Here is a 20,437-nt window from a genome sequence, read left to right as displayed (position 1 = left end):
GTAAAGTCTTACTCTGTCCTGAATGCCAATAGTACTTCATTGAGAACCATTGATCTGCAGATTTTTCTAGATCGAGTTGACAGACTTTTTCTGTAAGTCGCTAGATGGTCTAAATAATTGAATTTTTCCTGATGCCATGATATAATTCTGCCATTATAGTGTGATCTCAGCCATGGACACCATAAGGGTGTTTGTATGAGGCACTTTTATGCAAGGAGGCTAATAGAGTTAGAACTCTAAGAGTATGTTTGAGTGATGCTCTCATCTGAATTTTCATGTTATGTTGTAATTTGAACATTTCACAGTGTTCATTTTATTTTACCACTATTAAGGTGTGTTCCAGTTTGTAACTTTTTCTTTTAGATGTTTAATGTAACAAGATATAAATCTTTTTGGTACTTCCAGATGAATTCTCTTGGTAGTATAAAGTGTTTTCAGTATGATTTATTGTTTCCCTGCTTAAGAAAAAGTCCTTTTCAATACACTTTAATCAGATTCCTCGTGTGCACAGCACTGATTGTTAGACTTTATAAGTCTGAGAATTCTTAGCCTTTTTCTCATTTCAGCAGAGACATGCAAAATGAAAAACTTTCGGTTGGATAACAGTAGATCACCAGTTTGATTGTTACCAAATTTTAAATTTATATTAGCAACAAAATCAGAACCATTTGTCATATTATAAAATCAGTGCTATTTTTGGGAAGTCGTCTTTGGACCCTAGGGAAAGCCATCTGGCTAATTCATGATAGCTCACATTTGAATCATGATAAATTGTGATTGGTAGAACTGTTCCCTAGGCCATCAGTAGTCTAGCAGTGAGAGAGAGAAGGTCAGGAAAAGTGGGCCTGCCTTCAATTTCACTTCTAAAACAATGAAGATATGATGGTGTACTTTATACGATTGCTTCCTCCCAGTATACACAAACAGAGGCTTTCTGTGGTGAAATAATTGCTAATACGAAGTCCAGCGCTTTTACATAATATTACCTTCTTTACCCTATTCAGTGAACCCTTTCAGCCAAATTCCTTCTGGAAAATTTTTAAGTGTTATATGTGAATGTGTATTTGTGTATCTGATCTCAGTATTTTATATACTCAGATGGGGTCTGTTGAAAGATATAAGTAGGTTTCTTAACCAAATTTCAGTTGAGAATGTAGTTCATATAATATACTGTATTTGGGAACTAGACAAATTTACATGGCTTTAATAATGTATTTAGAACCAGCATGCTTCTGCTTTGTTTTGTTTCCACTGCAGCCTGGTTTTAAGCTGTGTGTTTCATGTGTTGAAATACTGAAATGTATATATTTGTTTATATCATTCAGTTCCCTCATTTTTCTTGATGCTGTCATTTTTCATATTCTTAAGTATCCCTATCTTAAGATACCAGACACAGTTATTAAACTTCATTTATAGAGAACTGTAATTAACTGTATTAGCGATTCATCTCAGTTTTAAAGATAATATGAGATTATATTTGACTTTTCACTTATTTAGGTGTTCCTCCCCCAATAAAACTGTGTATAAGTTAAATTCTGCTGTCATGAAAATAGTAGCAAATACGTTAAAACATTTTAAAATCCAAATCTTAGTATTTTTTTATCTAATTTAACTCTTTTGCTTGCTACTTTTCTAATTCATAGTCCTAATTTATTAACTCAATCCTTTCAAACTATAACTATATCCTAACAAATTAGTATTTAGATATTCTTTTTTAACTTCAACTAGTATTTTGCATGCTGTGGCTTAAAAAATAAGTTTTCTCCCCCAACTAAAGCTCCTTCGAAATTATTTTAACATAACTTTGCAATCTGTTGTATGTATTGTTTTCTTTTCTTCCACTTTGACCACAAATTCCCCAGGTCTCCGCTGGTTCATCCTCCAAGCCATGGATGCCGCTCGACTCACAACAGCCCAATTCACACTGCTACTGGCTCACGACTTACTCAGAACTTCTCTGTGTCTGTTCCCACTCTCATCTATACTGGTACGAGACTGCTCAGACTCCAGAGCTGGGGAGAGGCAGGCAGGCAGGTAGTGTAGGCAGGTACCATGAATCTTTGCTTCCTCCCTTTCTTACTCCAAGTCCAGCAGCAATGAAGAACTTCCATTTTTTAGCCACCATACAGGCTGTCACTAGATGGAAGTGCAAGTGTTCTTCCCGCTTCCAAAGTCTCTTCCACAGATCTTGTGAGACTCCTCTGCTGTGTATGTATACTGTGAATGTTGAGGGGAATCTTCCAGTGTGTATTTTTGTATTTGTTCAGAAATCAAATTGAAGAGATTCTGAATGAAATCGCTTCCAAAGCTTCTATTTGCTAATTTTCTTTATGTACAAAACTGGATACAGTAGGGTCTGTTTGATTCTGTGGAAGAGAGCTTTTGGACAACAGGTAAGCAACAAGTCTGCATTAAATGCAGGGGTTCATTTTCCTCTCTGCTGTGTTTTTAGCTGTGGCACTCTTGATGCTGTGGGATAAGGAAACATGTTTTTTTTCTTTTGAAGATACCTGTGTGTGCAAATATAAGAACAATTACAAATATTTGCACACACCAGTTGAAGCCATCATTTTTTCTTTTGTAATTTAAAAAAGCATTGTTGATTTGAAAATATTTTGTCATATTTTTATTTGGTTTATTTCTCTTTTTAATAATTTTTACCCCCTTAGTCCATCATTTCATGCTTTTTTGCTTTTTCCCTTGGCTTATTAACTGTTTCAATGCAGATAATATTTATCTGGAGATGATGAGTGGTTAAACAGCAATCGGTTGTCTTTGGCCTCCTTCCCAGCTCCACACTTAAGAAATGACTGCTGGCCCTGCCCCAATACTTTCCTGGTGTTTGGATCATGCTGCCAACCGCCAAGCCCTCTGGCACATGACTGCTTAATATTTCTCCACCTTCTTCTGGCAGGATTCCCTTCAATGAAGATCCCAATCCCAATACTCACTCATCAGGACCCTCAACCCCTCTGAAAAACCAAACTTATTCCTTTTCACCTTCCAAGTCCTACAGTCGACAGTCCTCTTCTTCTGACACAGATTTGAGTTTGACACCCAAAACTGGTAAGGCACTTCCACCCGCCTTTTGTTCTTTTTTTTTTTTTTTTTTTTTTAGAATTTGTTTCTATTTCTTAACTAGGTTTCCATCTAAATCTTTCCTCCTGTTTTTGGCAGTTAAATTAAAAGATAATGTGAATACTAGTTATTTTCAGTTACCAATAAAATATGGAACTCTTGGGTAGCTCAAAAACTATCTTGTTTGGAGAGCTACATTTTGTTGATTTAATCATGGTGAGGGCATAATGCCAAAGTTAATTTATCCATGTAGACATTTTTCATTTCATGTTCAAATTTAACGGAACAGCATCTTTAAGCATTCCAATAGGAAGTAGCATTAGAAGCTTGCCATCAAATTCCTCATGCAGCATGAGCTTTTTTTGGATTCATTGTTTTTACCTAGTTCTGAATTTCATTCTAAGACTTTATTATGAAAAACTTCATAACAACTAACATTGTTATATTGGTGTGCATATATCTATTACCTTGTTATTTTAAATATTTGGTTTTGCTAATCTTGCTCTCTAAGTTAAAAAATAGCATTTTAACTTATTCATTAAATTTATAATTTTTATCCTATTTTTATTTTGATGAATAATCTGTAGGGATTTTTATAAATATATTTTGTAAGAAACACTCCTTAAAACAGTATTAATTCATTTAAAGTATTAAATTCTTACTCTTTAGAATAAAAAAAAATAGAAAGCTTTTGATTTGCAATTTCTGTAAATAGTGCTTTTGTCTTACAGTCTTCCATCCAGTTTACTAAAGCACAGTTTTTATTGTTATTTCTAATTTACATCCTTAATAACCTTATTTTTGTGTTAGAAAAAATTTATAAAATAATACCAGATGCTGTAAAAACAATAAAAATAAGTCTAAATCACTTCAACTTCTAAAGAAAGCAGCTTTTCAAAAAAAACTGTGGACTAAATTTCATTGTTCATAAATGTAATCATGAAATATGAAACTATGGTCACTATCTCATTTTTTTCTTTTTACAAATACCATCAGTCCTCTGGGTCTGTAGGTTCCACATTGTGAATTCATCTAAACACAGATTGAAATTATTTTTTTTATTTTTATTATTATTATTATTTTTTTGACAGGCAGAGTTAGACAGTGAGAGAGAGACAGAGAGAAAGGTCTTCCCTCTGTTGGGTCACCCCCCAAATGGCCGTTACAGCCGGCACACTGTGCCAATCCGAAGCCAGGAGCCAGGTGCTTCTTCCTGGTCTCCCATGCGGGTGCGGGGCCCAAGCACTTGGGCCATCCTCCACTGCCTTCCCAGGCCACAGCCGAGAGCTGGACTGGAAGAGGAGCAACTGGGACAGAATCCGGCGGGTATATGGGATGCTGATACCACAGGGGGAGGATTAGCCTATTGAGCTGCGGTGCCAGCCTGAAATTATTTTTTTGAAAATTGTGTCTGTACTGAATTTACAGAATTTTTGTTGTCATTCCCTAAACAATATAGTGTAGCAACTATTTATATAGTATTTACATTGTGTTAGGTATTACAACTGATCTAGAGATGGCATAAAGTATATAGGAGTTATAGATAAGTTCTAGGCAAATACTACACTACTTTGTATGGGAGCCTTAAGCCTCTGTGGATTCTGAATCCGCAAACGTCCTAGAGCCAGCGCCCCTCAGATATCAGACTTCTTTTCCCTAAGCTTTCCAGTAGGCAGTCAGTTGTATTACCCGTGAAAACTTTATCTTCTAGCTCTAAATTTTTAGATTTTACACATTCATTTATATCATTCAAATGTATTTCTACATTTGTAAGCTACCTCTGAATATTTATTTTGCCTGTACTTTTTCCCTACCTCTACAGTTTACATGTTTTTAATGAATTGACCTTATCGTGAATCCTTAGCCAACCTCAAATAGTCCTGAGGAACTTGGCTGTTTCTCATAGATATTTAAAATGGTGACATTGTAATAGTTGTCTGAAAATTTCTCAGGCTATAGTTTAGCATGTATTTCCTGGTTTTCATTCGTTTAATTTACCTGTATGTAAAAACCAACTTCTTGAGAAGTAGTGAGAAGAGTTAAGCTGGTTATAATTTATGTATTACATATAAAAACTCAAAAATAGGATAAAAATAATAAAACTTAGACTGAGAAAGTTGTTTTTCCTGTTTATAGTTACAGCTCTCATTTGTTTTTCTGATAATTTAAAATTTTCATTTAAAAATTTCCATTTTTATTTGTGTAGATTCTAATTTTTGTCATTTTACCAGGCTTTATTACATTTTTCCCAAGTACTCAGCTAATAAGAATGGAGCTTTAGAATGCTAGTGTTGGAATAGTGATTTGACAGCTGTCTTAATCTAAGTGTTAACATTTTTAGGCTGTTAACCAGGTATAGTTTTTGTGATCCCGAGGGTATTGCGACCCTTTAGGGTACCCAAATCTCCGTAAATGCACCCGGATCAGGTGAAAGCAGTGAAAGTTTTAGAGGGCAGAAAATATTAACATCTGTCTCAAGGCTGAGCAGAAAGAAGTTACTATGTATTTAAAATTCATAGTGACAACTGTACCTAATGTGGTACCAAGTATTTCATTTTTTTGTGTAGGTATTCAATTCTAATACCCATAAAAACTGTTTTAGTTAGTAATACTTTAAATAAATGTTATTCTTTAAGGCAACAAGTTTCAAGCTTAAAAAGTTGACAATGGGTACATTTAACCTTAAAAACTCTTAAACAAAAAAAAGAGCGGGTATTTTAAGTAATTTGAAATCAGTTGAAAATGATTAGAATGGCATAAAGTCTTAAGATAATGATTTAAACAATTTTAATGCAGGCAAAGTTTGTAAAAGTTTTGTTAAGTTTCAGACTCAGCTGGACATATGGTCTTGCTGGTGACTTCATAACAATGTAATTTGTCTGTACATTTTGAAATTCATTTTTACTGTTATGTTTTTGCTTCATCATTGGTTTCCTTATCCTACATTTTCTGATCATCTTCTGAATCTGCATCTCTTTCTGCTACTTTCCTCTACAGCATCTTCCCCACAGGGACCTAGGATTTACCTGTGTCCCAGCTCCCCCTCTCTGTCTTGTGGTTCCCTTCATCTTAAAAAGTCCTGTCTCCTCCTCTCGGAATCTAACCTTGCCCCTCATCAGTCTAGCCTTGTCAGCCCAGTTCTGAGGAAAAGTGTTTCTTTCAGTGAAGAGCTGTTCCTGGCTGCTTCTGGTAGGATCAAATTATGTCAGCTTTTTAATCCGTATGTTTTAAGTCTCCTTAAAAAATTAATTACTTTGTACTGTAAAGAACTATTGAATATGTTATATAGGATGTATTTATTTATTTTCTTACTGGTAGAGATAAATGATCAGAATTTATCATAAGGAAATAATTGGGGGTTATTGGATAGATAATTATGAACATTCCACCAAATTATTTTATATGTAAAAACTCATTTGTCTAAGGCCACAGATACATGTGGATATTCCCAGTAATTATTTAGGATCTTACTACTGGCACTTCTGGTTTAGGAGCTGTACTTTTCTTTCCCTTCATACCAACCCATTCACACTAGATCTGTTCCATCCTGTGGCTAAGCCATATGGTTACATTAGTAAATTATTCTGTTTGAATCAGTTTAAGTCTCATTTTGATGATACTGTTTCATTACCCATTTTTTTCTGTCCATTGCATTAATTATCAAGTTTTCCTGCTATATTTTCTGATATTTCACTTATCACTACAAATTTATATTTTATTTTGTGGCTTTTAATATGCTTCATATAAAGATCTAAGTTTTATTTCTATGTTTAGTATTGTATAGTCTCTAAGAATAATGTTTAGGTTACTATAAGAAAAATAAATTCCTTTTTTTTAAAAAGAACAGATGGGACTATACACATGCTAACCTGTTTCCTTATCCAAGAACAGCTAAAACTGTGAAAGTAAATTAGTTCCTTTTTAAATCACTGTAGTAAATTTGACTAGTATGTATTTTCAGTTTTGAAAGGGTGGGATTAAATCTAGTATGTAAAGCACTGACTTCTCACCTGGCCCCTGCTTTCTATATTTCTTAGATCCATAGTTGTCTATTGTACTTTCAAAACAGTAAAATAAGATAGGAAAAGAAATTTAAAGTTAAGCTTTAAAAATACATCTAAGAGCTTGGGAAATAGAATTCTTTCATCCATAACTGTGTACATCTGTGATGTGTCTATTACATGTCTATAATTTTTATTTCATTTTTTAAAATTTATGTTGACTTTTGTGAATGAGTATTGACAGGTATCAAAACAATGCTCTTTAGTCATATTTAGAAATGGGAAGTTATCAAGAAATGTTTGATTATATTTCAGAATTGCCTAAAGTTAGTGTTTTTTGGAGAATTTTGTATTTTAAGTGTGCATAATTAGTGCTTTTCTTCTGTGTTTATTTTTAATCACATGTTTACTATTTCTCTTATTTTAATATTCTTAAAACTGTTAGTAAAGTAAGCAACTGTTATCTTGTTTTTTTTTTATTAAAATACTCAATATTTAAAAATAGAATATTATACAAAGATTCATCACCTTAACATAATTTTTTGGACAAATTAAGTCCAAATCTTGCCTCTAAAGAAAACTTTGTGAATGAAATACAGTAAAATAGTTGCAATCCCAAAATACTTTAGATATTTGGATCATTTTATAATATTCTGACTCATGTTTATACATATAAATGCAATTAAACTTTCTGTTTCTATAGTTGTTGTTTTGGTTGTTGTTTATGTACTGATGTTCTGTAGGAATGGGAAGTGGTAGTGCTGGAAAAGAAGGGGGGCCATTTAAAGCCCTTTTGAGGCAGCAGACTCAGTCGGCACTGGAGCAGAGGGTAAGATCCACTTGACATTCCTTGTTATTATCCTGTCGATACGACTTTATTATCTTGTGCTTCCATGGACGTCTGTACTTTCATGAACTGTTTCTGATCATATATTTGTAATATTGCAGATTTGAACTCTGAAGTATATTTAAGGTTTTAAAGTGTTTTTTTAATGAATAATTACTTTTGATTTGGAATGATTCTGTACCGCTTTTTGTTATGTCCTCCAATCTATTAGGAGTATTCTTTTTGGAACTACTGACTGCATGATGAAATCATTTTTGGTTTTCTATTATGTTTATAATATAGAAAAGGAAATGGCAGCCATTTTTGTAGAAAAAGCATTTAAGTAGCCTTTTAGAATACTAAAAATAATTCTATAGTATATTTATTTTGTTGAAATTGTTTTTTATGACTGGCCAGTTTCTTTAGGTTTAAGAAATGTACATATTTTATGTTTTCAGAGATGAATATAAATAATGTGGTTCTGTTGATCTGGTACTTTTATTTTCATCATTACAAATTTAGTGTTTCATTGCATTTATTTAGTAGGAAAATACGTAGTTACAGTTTTTGGATGATTTTTCTTCTTTTTTTGTTTTTGTTTTTGCTTTATAAACTTCATTGCTAAGGGAGGATCGCCTCATAGGTTCTGTAGAAGGCGGGTATGTTTCTGAACATGTGTGAGAGCCTATTTCTTGTGTTGGAAGCTTTTCTAGTTTTAGTCCTGGTCATTTAAGTTTTATTTAAGCTTTTAGTAAGTGTTGTCAGCTTTTTTCTTTGCATAATGCTCATTTGTTTGCTTGTTAACTTAGTAACACTGTGAGGCTCATGTTCTTTTTTCTACTAATACAGTGCATGATTTTATATGTAGTGTCCATTATTTTAAGATACAGACCCATAGCTTTTATTATGTCTGATTTAGAAGCTATAAGCATTTATAGATTTTTATTTGGTGTATTTCATTTTCACCATCACTGAGAGGAGGGAGGCAGGTGAAATATATACTAAATACCTGTGAAAGTGTGGGTTTTTATTAAACAGAGATACTCCCTTTCTACAGGTTAGGCTCTTGAAACTAGTGGTTTGCAGATCCTCTTATTAGAAATACTGCACTTTAGTTTCCTAGACATTTTCCCCTTCTGTTGAAAGTCTATGTGTAGGCCCTGTTTGCCTTTTAGCCAAGGCTGGAGAGAGCAGAAATGAACTAAGAAAAGTGATGGGGGTAGCTGTAACTGTTTTCTTTGCTCTGTACCCTACCAGGTAGCAGTTGTCTTTCAGCTACTCTTACCTCTTGCATTCATACCTAAGCTACTGCACCAAAAGACCCATTAACATGTTCCAGTCATCTCTGAAAACCAAATGTAGGGGCTGGCATTGTGTGTAGCAGGTAAAGCCTCCACCTGTGTTGCTGACATCCCATGTGGGTGCTGGTTCTTGTCCTAGCTGCTCCACTCTGATCCAGCTCCCTGCTAATGGCCTGGGAAAAGGAGCAGAAGGAGTGTGCAGCCCCATGCACCTGTGTGGGAGACCCGGAAGAAGCTCCTGGGTTCAGCCTGGCCTAGCCCTGTCAATTGTAGCTCTCTGGGGAGCCAACTAGCAGATGACAGATCTCTCTCTGACTTTCAAATAAGTAAATAAATCTTAAAACACAAATATAGCAGAAAATTAAAAACATGGAAGAGGGTCAGAGTGAAGGTGTTTGTGTCCATTTACTGTGTTTTAGGTCAGAATGGTCTTATCTCCTGCCCCCTCCTGTTTTCACATTCTCCAGAGAGTCTCTTATTGCTGCAAATATGATTTTTGTAATCCAGTTACTGTTCCAGCATTAGCATCAATAGAAAAATTTAAATTGCCTTGAAATTTGACATAATGGCATTTTGCCTGCGTGTTATACCTATGACTTCACCATCTGTAGTAAGAACCATCTCACTTTAACGGGAAAAAATAACAAACAGTGAAAATCATTTTGAATTTACTGTAGGTAACATTTGCATTTTCAAATACACTTTTAAACATTCTTAAAATTGGGGACACATTAGGTACACATTGCTAGATATTCTTCACGGAATTCACAGCAAGGGTGAGGGGATCTGTGGTTTTCCTATACGACTTTGTAAACTCTTAGTTTGCTACGTCAGGAGATCTCTATAACCTGTCCTCACTGTGGCAGTTGCCCGAGGGTGTAGGCTGCTCTTTTACCCATCTATATAATGCATAGTGAAAGCATTGCCAGGTTTAATTTTCTCATTCTCATTCTGCTGCTAGTAATATGGCTCTTCTTTTGGGCAAATTTATTTAGAAGCATGAAGATTACCTCATATGTTCATATATGACTTAGTTTTGCCCAGCTTGAACTCTAAATCATGTTATTGACATAATGTACTTTTTAAAATATTTTTTAAAAATTTATTTCTTTGAAAGGCAAAGTTAGAGAGGGAGAAAGATAGAGAGATACTCCTTCTGCTGGTTCACTCTTCAAATGGCTTCAATGGCTGGGGTGGGGCCAGGCTGTAACCAACAGCCTTGTAACTTCATATGGGCCCCAAGTAATTAGGCCATCTTCCACTGCTTTCCAGGCACATCAGCAGGGAGCTGGATCAGAAGTGGAGCAGCCAGGACTCGAACTAGCACCGATATGGGATGCTGATGTTGCAGGCAGTGGCTTAACCCACTGGGCCACAACACTGATCCCTGTGGTTATTTGTTAAATATTCATTTCCAATCCTTTTAACTCTCCCTGAGTAAGTGGTATGGATTTTTTCGTCTTGAAGAGTGGAAAACTTTATTTGTCCAACCTCTTTTAATGGTTATTCAAGTAGCAACTCTCAAAAATAAAACTGTTGTTCTTGTCTCTCATAAAAGCATTAAAGCATAAGTTGACAGTATCTTCACAATAGATGCCAGAGTGTTAGGAGATGAGAAAGGGAGAAAAAAGTTTTATTTAGATTGAGCTTCTACCTGTGAATTGCTTGGTATAAAGCAGATATATTTTATATTTCAGTAAGACTCTTTCTTCTTTAAGAAGATAGAAATTACCTTTTTAGGTCCTGAGTTGTATGTTTTTCTTCAGTTAAGAGATTTAGCATGGTTTATTAGATGTCTCTGAAATATGTTTTACTATAGAACTTTCCAGTTAAAATACATTTTAGTGAGGAACACACTTTGGAAACCATTGATACAAACCAAATTTGGTGAATTGGGATCTTTTAAGAGGTGGGGTAATTGATACATCCTTTAGAATCTGCTGCTGGTGGCAGCTATGGCTCTCCTAATTAGTTACTTTTCTAGAAATGAAATTTTGGTTAAATAACAGGCTTTTTAGTTATGATAGGTTATGAAATTATTTGTTTTAAAGTGAGTTGGTGGGCCGATCAGGAAACCTGGAGACTTAGAAGACAGAATTTGCTAAGTCAGCAGAGTGTACCTTCATGCCTTTGGAAAGCTGTTGCCTTCTGTTCTCTGATAAGCTCTGCTATGCCTTCTCCCTTGTTCTTTCTTCCACTCTCCTGAGATCTGGGGAAAAGAGTAAATAATCCTGAATAGAGAAATCATTAAGGTTCACACTTACCTAAAATCTTATATGCAGATATTTCACAGTGAGTAAGTTTACTAAATTTCCTAGCTTTACAAGAAAGTGCTGTTTTCTGTTTTGCTTCCAAAATTTTTATTTTCAATATCTCTTGTCTAGTTATTTAAAAGATTGAGATTAATGTAAAGTACTTTTTTTTACCCATTTGGAATCATCCCATGAGGAAATTTTAAAAAATTAGATATTTCTGACATTGGGAAAACTGTCTTAAATGTCTGACTTATTACGGAAAGCACGTTTCTTGTAACATAAACTGACCTATGCATTTCTCAGAGAGAAATACATACACATTTTTGACTGAAGGTTTTAGAATGCATTTAACTGACAAACTCCTTTTGTGTTCTCTTTTTTTCCTTCTCTCCCTCTGTCAGTTGGGCAAAGCCTAAACATTTTCTAGACTGTGTTTTATTTTTTCTAACGAAGCCTGGATTTTTCTTGCCTTGTTAATTTAAAGATTTGTGTGCACACATACACTTTGTACTCTACTTTCGTGAGTTACTGAGGCATGCAGCTCTTTTAGCTTTGTGCCAATTGATCCCAAATTGCTATGCCTTGTGGATTATGCTTTTGTGAGTTTGTATTCTCCGTGCTTTAAGCAACCAGTCAGTAATCTTGCTGCTTTTAATGTACCTGGTTCTAGTAGTGTTCTGTATCTATTTCTCTCCCAGCTTTTCTTTGTTGCATTGAGTCTGCCATGGTATAGAAAATAAGATAATCCTAAATTTTTGAATTCTATATTCCTAACATATGTATTTATAACTTTACTCTGTGGGTATACCACAGTTGAATAATATAGGCAGTGGGGATCTCCTATGAACAAAGAGCGTGAGCTTTTGTAGTTGGAACTGTACAGTTCTTTTGACTATTGAGAGCTCTGCTTGGCTTATTTTCCAGCTCTCAGGTAAGTTCAGAGTAACTGAGGCTACTGGTTAGGCGAGCTCTGTGAATTTTGCAGGGAAGATAGCAGCTTTCTCTGATCTGCATCCACTTTGTGTAACGGAGGGAGGGACCTCTGTCTGGGCAGCTGCAGGACCTCCCTTCTCTCCTGGGTGCTATTTCAGTGGATTCCTTTCTCTGCTTGATCATTTCTTTCTGGCATGCTGCTTCTCACCTCGCAGTTAATGAGTTTTCTGTGCCTAAGAGCAGAGGTGAGAAGAGCTTGTGCCATTTCATTGCTCTTGTATGCCTCACCCCTTGTATGCCTGTCCTAGCTCTTACATGCCTCACCGCTTTCCTTAGCATTCATTTCTGTACTTAGCGCTGTCCTGCTGCCCTGGTGTTGACGGAGTAAGAGCACAGAATCCTAGGCAGCGATGTTCTCAGCCTGCCTCACCTTGGTGTGTGTGTGGCCTTATGGTTCCTCTTTTCTGCTAACCCGTGCTGCCCCTCCACCCTTCCCAGGTCCCGTTTTCTTTTACATCTCTTAGCCCAGGCCTTGGGAGTCTTCACCAATAGCACACACTTGGTGTGTATGTGAGAGGGTGGCTACACCACTGAGATCTAGAGAAAGGGTGGACAGGTGGGGCAGTCCACTCATCTCACTGTGAATTTGCACCAGAGCTGGGCCCCGATGGAGAGAAAAGAACAGGTTCTGAGTATCTCAGATTGGACTCAGAACATTTTTTCTCATCGAGACTTAATAGGAGGGGCATTTGGATTTGGTGTAACATTGCACATATGGGGAAATGAGTTTGGAACTCTGACCATCTAAGGAAACTTAATTACGATGCATGTGTAATCTGTGTTAAAGAGAGAGCTTTCAGTTTCAAAGTAGACAGTACATTTTCTTATGACAAGCTCTTTCGCAAGCATGTTTGTTATGCTTTACACGTGATCAGTAATGTTTTCCCTCATTTTCTCTGTTAGGAGTTTCCATTTTTTACCTTGACGGCATTTCCTGCTGGATTTCTTGTGCACGTTGGAGGTGTTGTTAGTGCACGTTCGGTGAAGCTTTTGGATCGTATCCACAATCCAGGTACATTTTTAAAAAATTTGATTTCAGTGTTTCCTTTATTTAAATTGTGATTACTAAAGTTGATTTTTATAATGTTTCTTAAGCCAGATCTATCTGAAAAGAGAAGCAAAAAGAAAGTAAAATTTACACTATCTTAATTGAAAATAAACCAAGTAGAAGTATATTCTAGTTGCTTTCCTAAAAAAACAAATGAACAGGCCTTGGTTTATTTTTGGCCAAGTGTCACTCTGAGAGAATCCTTAAATAGCTTTTGAGTTAGCAGTTTACTTTGACCCATGGACATAAAAAAATTTAAAATTTTACCATTTAGGACATTAATTTAAGATGTTAATTCTTCTCATTAAAAATAACTGTTTATAGGTTATTGAATTTCATTCCTCAAAAAAATACATTTTTTAAAAATTTATTTATTCAAAAGGCAGCGTTATAGAAAGACAGAGAGAAAAAGAAGGAGAGGGTGTTTCTTCCATCCCTGATTCACTCCCCAAATGGCTGCAATGATCAGAACTAGAGTCAATCCAAAACCACGAGCCAGGAGCTTCCTCTGGGTGTCCCACATGGGTGAAGGGGCCCAGGCAGTTGGATCATCTCCTATTGCTTTCCCAAGCCATAGCAGAGAACTGGATTCGAAATAGAGCAACTGGGCCTCAAACCAGTGCCATATGGGATGCTGGTCCTCTGCAGGTGGCTGCATTACCCCTTTGCCACAGCACTGGCTCCCAAAAAGGCATTCTTTTAAAATGTAATTGTAAACACTGTGTAGAGGATCTAAAAATTAAAAAAATCAACAGCCTCCTAGCATCTGACTCCTTAGTTTCTCTTATGTAGCTATTTGTTTGATTCACGTAATAAACAAGAATAGTAGTTCCCTTGTTTAAAACCTGGGCCATAATTTTAAAAGAGGTAGCAATCAATGTCCAACTAATTTTAGACCTTTGAATTGGAAATACTTTGGTGATTGTTCTTAATCTAAAATGATCGTGATAAATGGTAGGAACTTTTTTTTTTTTTTTTTTTTGACAGGCAGAGTGGACAGTGAGAGAGAGAGACAGAGAGAAAGGTCTTCCTTTGCCGTTGGTTCACCCTCCAATGGCCGCCGCTGCAGCCGGCGCACCACGCTGATCCGATGGCAGGAGCCAGGATCCAGGTGCTTTTCCTGGTCTCCCATGGGGTGCAGGGCCCAAGCACCTGGGCCATCCTCCACTGCACTCCCTGGCCATAGCAGAGAGCTGGCCTGGAAGAGGGGCAACCGGGACAGAATCCGGCGCCCTGACCGGGACTAGAACCCGGTGTGCCGGCGCCGCAAGGTGGAGGATTAGCCTATTGAGCCACGGCGCCGGCCGGAACTTTTTGAATGAAATGTGTTCTTGCATATCACTGACTGGATGCTCAGTCATTTGCTCAAATGAGTTATTATATTGAAGACATCCCTGAAGTCAGAAATTATGTTAATATCTTACATTATCATTCTCAGTAACCTCTTTATGAGGTTTGTATTGACAACTATAAAAAGGAGTGTGAAATGCTTTGAAGTCATTGGATGGAAGACATTCATTGCATAGTGAGTTTGAGGATAGAGAGTATTTCTGTCCTTTAAAATTTAAAACAAACAAACAAACAAAAAACTTGTGCCCTGCGATTTGATGTCACTTGAATTAATTACAGAGAAGCAAAATGGAGTTCTTCTGGACATGATGGACATGAATAGGAATTCAGAAAAGCAGTGCTAGCCAGGATTATGTAATTCTAAGGCTAAACAAATACCTTTTAAGCATCAGCATTCCTTTTTTTGTCTCTGTTTAATTTTGTTCCTTGTTTCTTATTCTAGTCAATTGAAGAATTTTTCTTTATTATAGTATTTGTATATTCTGTAGCAAGTAATGAAAAAATGAGACTGATGCTAGTTTCATGTACTGAAATCTTGTAGGCTGTGCCAAGTTCTACATCTTTCTGTGTGGGAACTTAAATTATTTAAAACATGCAAGCAAATACTAAGTTACAATACCTCACATTATCTGTGTTACCCAAGACCAGCTACTTGTATTTCTATGGACCTTTGATCAAGTATTTTAAGAAATTGCGTCACCTGATACAGTAGCTACAAAAATGGTTTTGGAATATATGCAGTTGTTGGTGACGTCTTCTGTTTATTGAAAATACTTTGATTTTATTTTGTTACTTCCATATACTCTGAGTAAGCAGCAGAGTCTGGGAGAACAAATGAAGGTCACTTAAATAAGCTTTTAAGTGTAGAGCTCTTTTTAAATTGTCACGAGTTTTTTATTTAAAAAACTGCTCTTTGGTGTTTGCCATACCTGCCAGTTCATTCTAATTGCGTAAAACAAATGTAAGAATCCAGGTCCAGGGCAAAACCAAAGAGAATCCTTATTACAGAATATGCTCTGTGTTTTTAATTTCCGGAACTACCCATTCTCTCTTTTTCCTTCCCTTTCAGAATATTTTTTCTATTCACAGGTAGAAAAGCTGTTATGAATGAACTGTTTCCAAAATGGTTATGGACATACAGATATAAATGCTGTTAATGTTTATAAAAATAAATGTATTTTCTTTCCTTTTTAGTTAAATATGTATCAATTATATATTCTAATAGTTCCAAAATTAATTTGGTTTAAAAGATTCTAATTCTTTGGATTGTTTTTATGTATGTATTGTTAACTAAAAAGAAATATTTTCTTAAGACCATTTATTAACCTCAAGGCCCCTGAAGTAGTTATCTGTTTAAAAAAAAAAAAAACTTAAATTTGTTGAAGCTAAATGTTAAAACAGTGAAATTCCCATAATGATGAAGCAGTACTTTTGTGACACTGCTACTCTGTTGAGAGAAACTTAGGGTGCATTGAGATGCACATGCTGATATTTAAAGTACTGTGTTTGCATTCTCAGATGAGTCTTGCAGCTATTTTTTGACTAGTGAATATGGGAAATTTTTTTTTCACTCTCAGTATAGAAGGGTAAAAAAGTCTTAGTGTAAAACCATGACTACCTGCTAACTCTATAGATTATAATTTCGAGATTTTTGTCTTTAGAACTTAGTCCTTTGTTAAATATTTACCAAACAGGAACATACAACAAGGGAAAGAATGGGGTGGTTTTAAAAATTAACTAATAATTAGACTAGTTAATGGTAGATTACTATAGCATGCTTCTTCTTTCCCTTTCTATTTCTACTTCTTATTAACTCTGCTATCTGTGTCTTTCCAGTTCCTGTCCAGTGATGTTGTCAATTGTGTTCTTGTTTCTAGTGTTTTTTTGTTTTGTTTTATTCCTACTATTCTGCACCTAAAACTGATCTACTAATTTGCTGTTTTGAACTCAGCCTTTGTCGGAATTATGGGTAACACAAGATCTTACAAACTACTAGACTGGAATAGTTTCAATTCAGGTATTTTAATGGTCATTCAGTACTACATATGCTGACAAAAATTATGGCAGCTCAGTGAAGTTTTTAGAAATGTTCTAGATTAAATAGGCTTAATGTCAATTCAGTTATACAGATACATTCTGCAATATGTATGTAATAATGCAACTTCCATGGAAATGCAATTATAAAATGTATTAATTAAAACAAAATTAATCAAAACTATAGAAATACCGTAAGTTATGAATTACTTTTTTTAGGTGATAAATTTTCAAGATGATAATTTTAAATTATTTTTATTACATTTTGGGCAGTTTTTTTCATACGTAAATAACATGGACATTAGCTTTATGGTTGAGCAAACATTTAACTATGAGTAATAACTAGTCTGATAAAACTTAAAGTATATTTAAGCTGTATATTTAGATTTGAATAGAATATATTTAGTGTTCTATTAAGACACTATAAAAGTATAATTGTTAGCATTTTTCTTTAAAATTCAGGAAGTGTTCTAAAATATAGTAACTAAGAGTATATTTTTGGGGGGATTAAATAACTTTCATAAGCTGTCCATCTTCCCCTACCACATGAGAATGTAATTTTTTAAGTAATTTTACATATGGATATAGTGTAGTTTTTACCTTTACAGCTGATGAAATGGTTTAGAAGCAAGGTCAATTTTTTCATTTTGCTAAAAGCGTATTCTCAGTAATGTAAATACGTAATTTTTAATTGCCTTTTTAAATTATAGACCAACTTGCTTATTTGAAGCTCATATTTTGCCTCAAGTTCTTTGTGTCAAAAAGTGTGTATTACACAAAAACAAAGACATCAGGTGACTCAGCATTTTAGATAATATCTCATCATCTTTTTTTTTCTTTTAAGATTTATTTATTTACTTGAAAGGCAGAGTTACACAGAGGCAAAAGCAAAGGAAGAGAGAGGTCTTCCATCTGCTGGTTCACTCCCCAGATGGCTGCAACAGCCAAGAGCCTCCTCCAGGTCCCCTATGTGGGTGCAGGGGACCAAGGACTTGGGCCATTTTCCATTGCTTTCCCAGGCCACAGCAGAGAGCTGCATTGGAAGTAGAGCAGCCGGGACTTGAACCAGTGCCCACATGGGGTGCTGACTGACATCTTAGGCAGCAGCCTTACCCGCTGTGTCACAGTGCCAGCCCCCGTCATCTGCTTAATACTATAAACATTATTTGTTAAAGTGCCAAGATGTAAGTTCTGAAGTAAGTCATGAATGGTTGCTATGCAGTAACTCCTGGTCACCATGCAGATTTATCTCAGTTTAATCTGACCAGGTGCAGCCTTTGCAGAGGGAGCCTGGGATCAGTTGGGTTATCTGCAGGCCATTATCCCTATTTACCATAAGTTTGCAAACATGCTGTTGTTGATTAGAATTAAAGTGATCATTTTTAGTATAACATGTCAACATTTCATTATTGCTTTTTTCTTTAAGATCTCTTTATTTGAAAGTCTGAGTTAGAGAGAGAGATATGGAGAGACAGAAAAAGATCTTCTATCCACTGGTTCATTCCTCACATGACCACGACAGCCAGGGCTGGGTCAGGCGGAATCCAGGAAGCCTGGAACTCCATCTGGGTCTCCCACATGAGTGGTGGGATCCAAGCACTATGCTACAGTTTTGACCCCTTGTTGTTGCTTTATGGTGAGAAATTAAAACATACCTTGCTGGTTTCTTTCACAAAGTAAGAATATATTTTTAAAACCAACGACAGGGGCTGGCCCTATGGTGCTGCCAGTTAAAGCCCTGGCCTGAGGCACCAGCATCCCATATGGGCTCTGGTTCTAGTCCCGGCTGCTCCTCTACTGATACAGCTCTCTGTTACAGCTCTCTGTTATGGCCTGGGAAAGCGGTAGAGGGTCCTTGGGCCCCTGCACCCATGTTGGAGACCCAGAAGAAGCTCCTGGCTCCTGACTTCGGATTGGCTCAGCTCCAGCTGTTGTAGCCATCTCGGGAGTGAACCAGTAGATGGAAGACCTTTCTCTGTGTCTACCTCTCTCTGTAACTCTGTCTTTCAAATAAATAAAATAAATCTTAAAAAAAAAAATGGGCAAATTAGAATATTGGGAAGAGAGAAGGATGTAGAAAAAAAGTTGAGAGCACACTGATGATTAATAATTTAAGGAACTGTAGTTGGGACAAAGGTGTTTAGGGTGATGTGTGTGTTTGTCAGATGATAGAATAGTTTGAAAGTAGATATAGCAAAAAACTAATTCTTAGAGGAATAAAAAGGACATTGTCTCATGCAAGCAGAATTACAGTTTGGCAAGGAAAATGTGGTTGATGAAACAGCATATCTTGCCATCATTTAAAATAGTGTCAGATAGGAAATGTATTAAATAAAATGGATATAAACTGTAGAATATTAAAAGGCCTTAAAAGATGACACTTTCAGTGTTGTCATAGCTCTTGATGAGGCATTATAATCTTTATAGTAATAGTACATCTTCAGAAATAAAGCTGATTTTGGTATTAAACTATGTTTTCTAGATTGCCTGACACCATTTCATATACTGCATTATCAGTTTCATGATAAGCCTTCAAAGAGAAAAGAAAAAGAAACAATACCATATTGAATATACTTAATAGTTTTTAGGTTTTTTTTTTTATCTCAGAAACAAAAGATGGAAAGATACAGGAAAATATATCACACAGTGTTTGATAAGATCTGGTATGTAACATGTATACCATACACAACCACAGGCTACATAATAATGTTGTGGTCAGCAATACACTGTATGTACAGCAGTGGTCCCTTAGAATTATATTGCCTAGTGATATCATAGGCATCTTAGTCTGTGTAAGCACACTCTAAGATATTCACACAGTGATCAAGTCGCCTAATGATGCACTGGTTAAAGGATGCATGGCCTTATTGGAATTTATTTAGTTCTGTGCAGTTTGCTTGGTGGTAGAGTACAAAAGTTACCAGTCCCCCACATTCATGAAACTCTTAAGTTAGAGGATAGAGAATCGTTAAATGGTTTTCTGTGTGGTGTGGTGTGATGTGACTTAGAGTTAAAGAGGAAGGCACAACTGACAATGTCAGGGAAGTCAGATTTGAAGGAATATTGGAGAATCACACAGATTTATATGTTTCAGACAGTTATGTTAAGGCCCATGTCAATATGGGAGTGTGGTTCTGAAACTTCAAGCATTTGTACCATATCCTTTGATGATGTTTACATGGTTGCTTCATACTGAATAAATTGTTTGCCACAGAGAACAACAAAATGATGTGGCTAGTTTTTTAGTTAGCTTTTTTCTCCCATCTCATTTTCTCCTCTTTTACTGTCTTAGTTTGTGTTAACTAAACTGAGAGAAAATACTTTTTAGAACAGGAGGAAGGAACCCCTTCCAAGAACTTATTTTAAAAATAATACTTTTTCTTATCTTCTTAAGTTTCTGGTTTGATAATAGATTTTGAGAAAGACAAGATGAATCTTGCCACAGCACTTGCAGATCTTGTTTGTGGCATGCCAGGAATAGGAGTGCGTGGGAATAGCATAGGGTAGCCTGTGGTCATATCTGCGTTGTGCTATTGATTATAGGATGGATG

General features: G+C 35.8%; 1 protein-coding gene across 36 annotated transcripts in view; it reads left to right on the top strand.

Moving 5' to 3' along the window:
- Positions 1-20,437, top strand: part of C2CD5 (C2 calcium dependent domain containing 5) — a 93,098-nt gene that overhangs the window by 20,701 nt on the left and 51,960 nt on the right. For 5 of the 36 annotated variants that reach the window (XM_008259545.5, XM_070049476.2, XM_051850318.3 and 2 more), the window contains exons 8-13: positions 2,915-3,066; positions 6,076-6,267; positions 7,823-7,908; positions 8,532-8,564; positions 13,358-13,466; positions 16,804-16,869. In XM_008259545.5, the coding sequence (XP_008257767.1) occupies positions 2,915-3,066; positions 6,076-6,267; positions 7,823-7,908; positions 8,532-8,564; positions 13,358-13,466; positions 16,804-16,869 (638 nt within the window). Of the gene's footprint in view, positions 1-1,862; positions 1,988-2,914; positions 3,067-6,075; positions 6,268-7,822; positions 7,909-8,531; positions 8,565-13,357; positions 13,467-16,803; positions 16,870-20,437 lie in introns of all 36 variants that reach the window. The other 31 variants (XM_070049481.2, XM_070049478.2, XM_070049479.2 and 28 more) reach the window with 11 other exon arrangements.

The sequence above is a fragment of the Oryctolagus cuniculus genome, chromosome 9, assembly GCF_051225735.1.
Source record: "Oryctolagus cuniculus isolate XC-2025 breed Fujian yellow rabbit chromosome 9, ASM5122573v1, whole genome shotgun sequence".
NCBI lineage: Eukaryota > Metazoa > Chordata > Mammalia > Lagomorpha > Leporidae > Oryctolagus > Oryctolagus cuniculus.
Note: the sequence above shows the minus strand (reverse complement) of the source record. Positions and strands in the feature narration are given on the sequence as shown.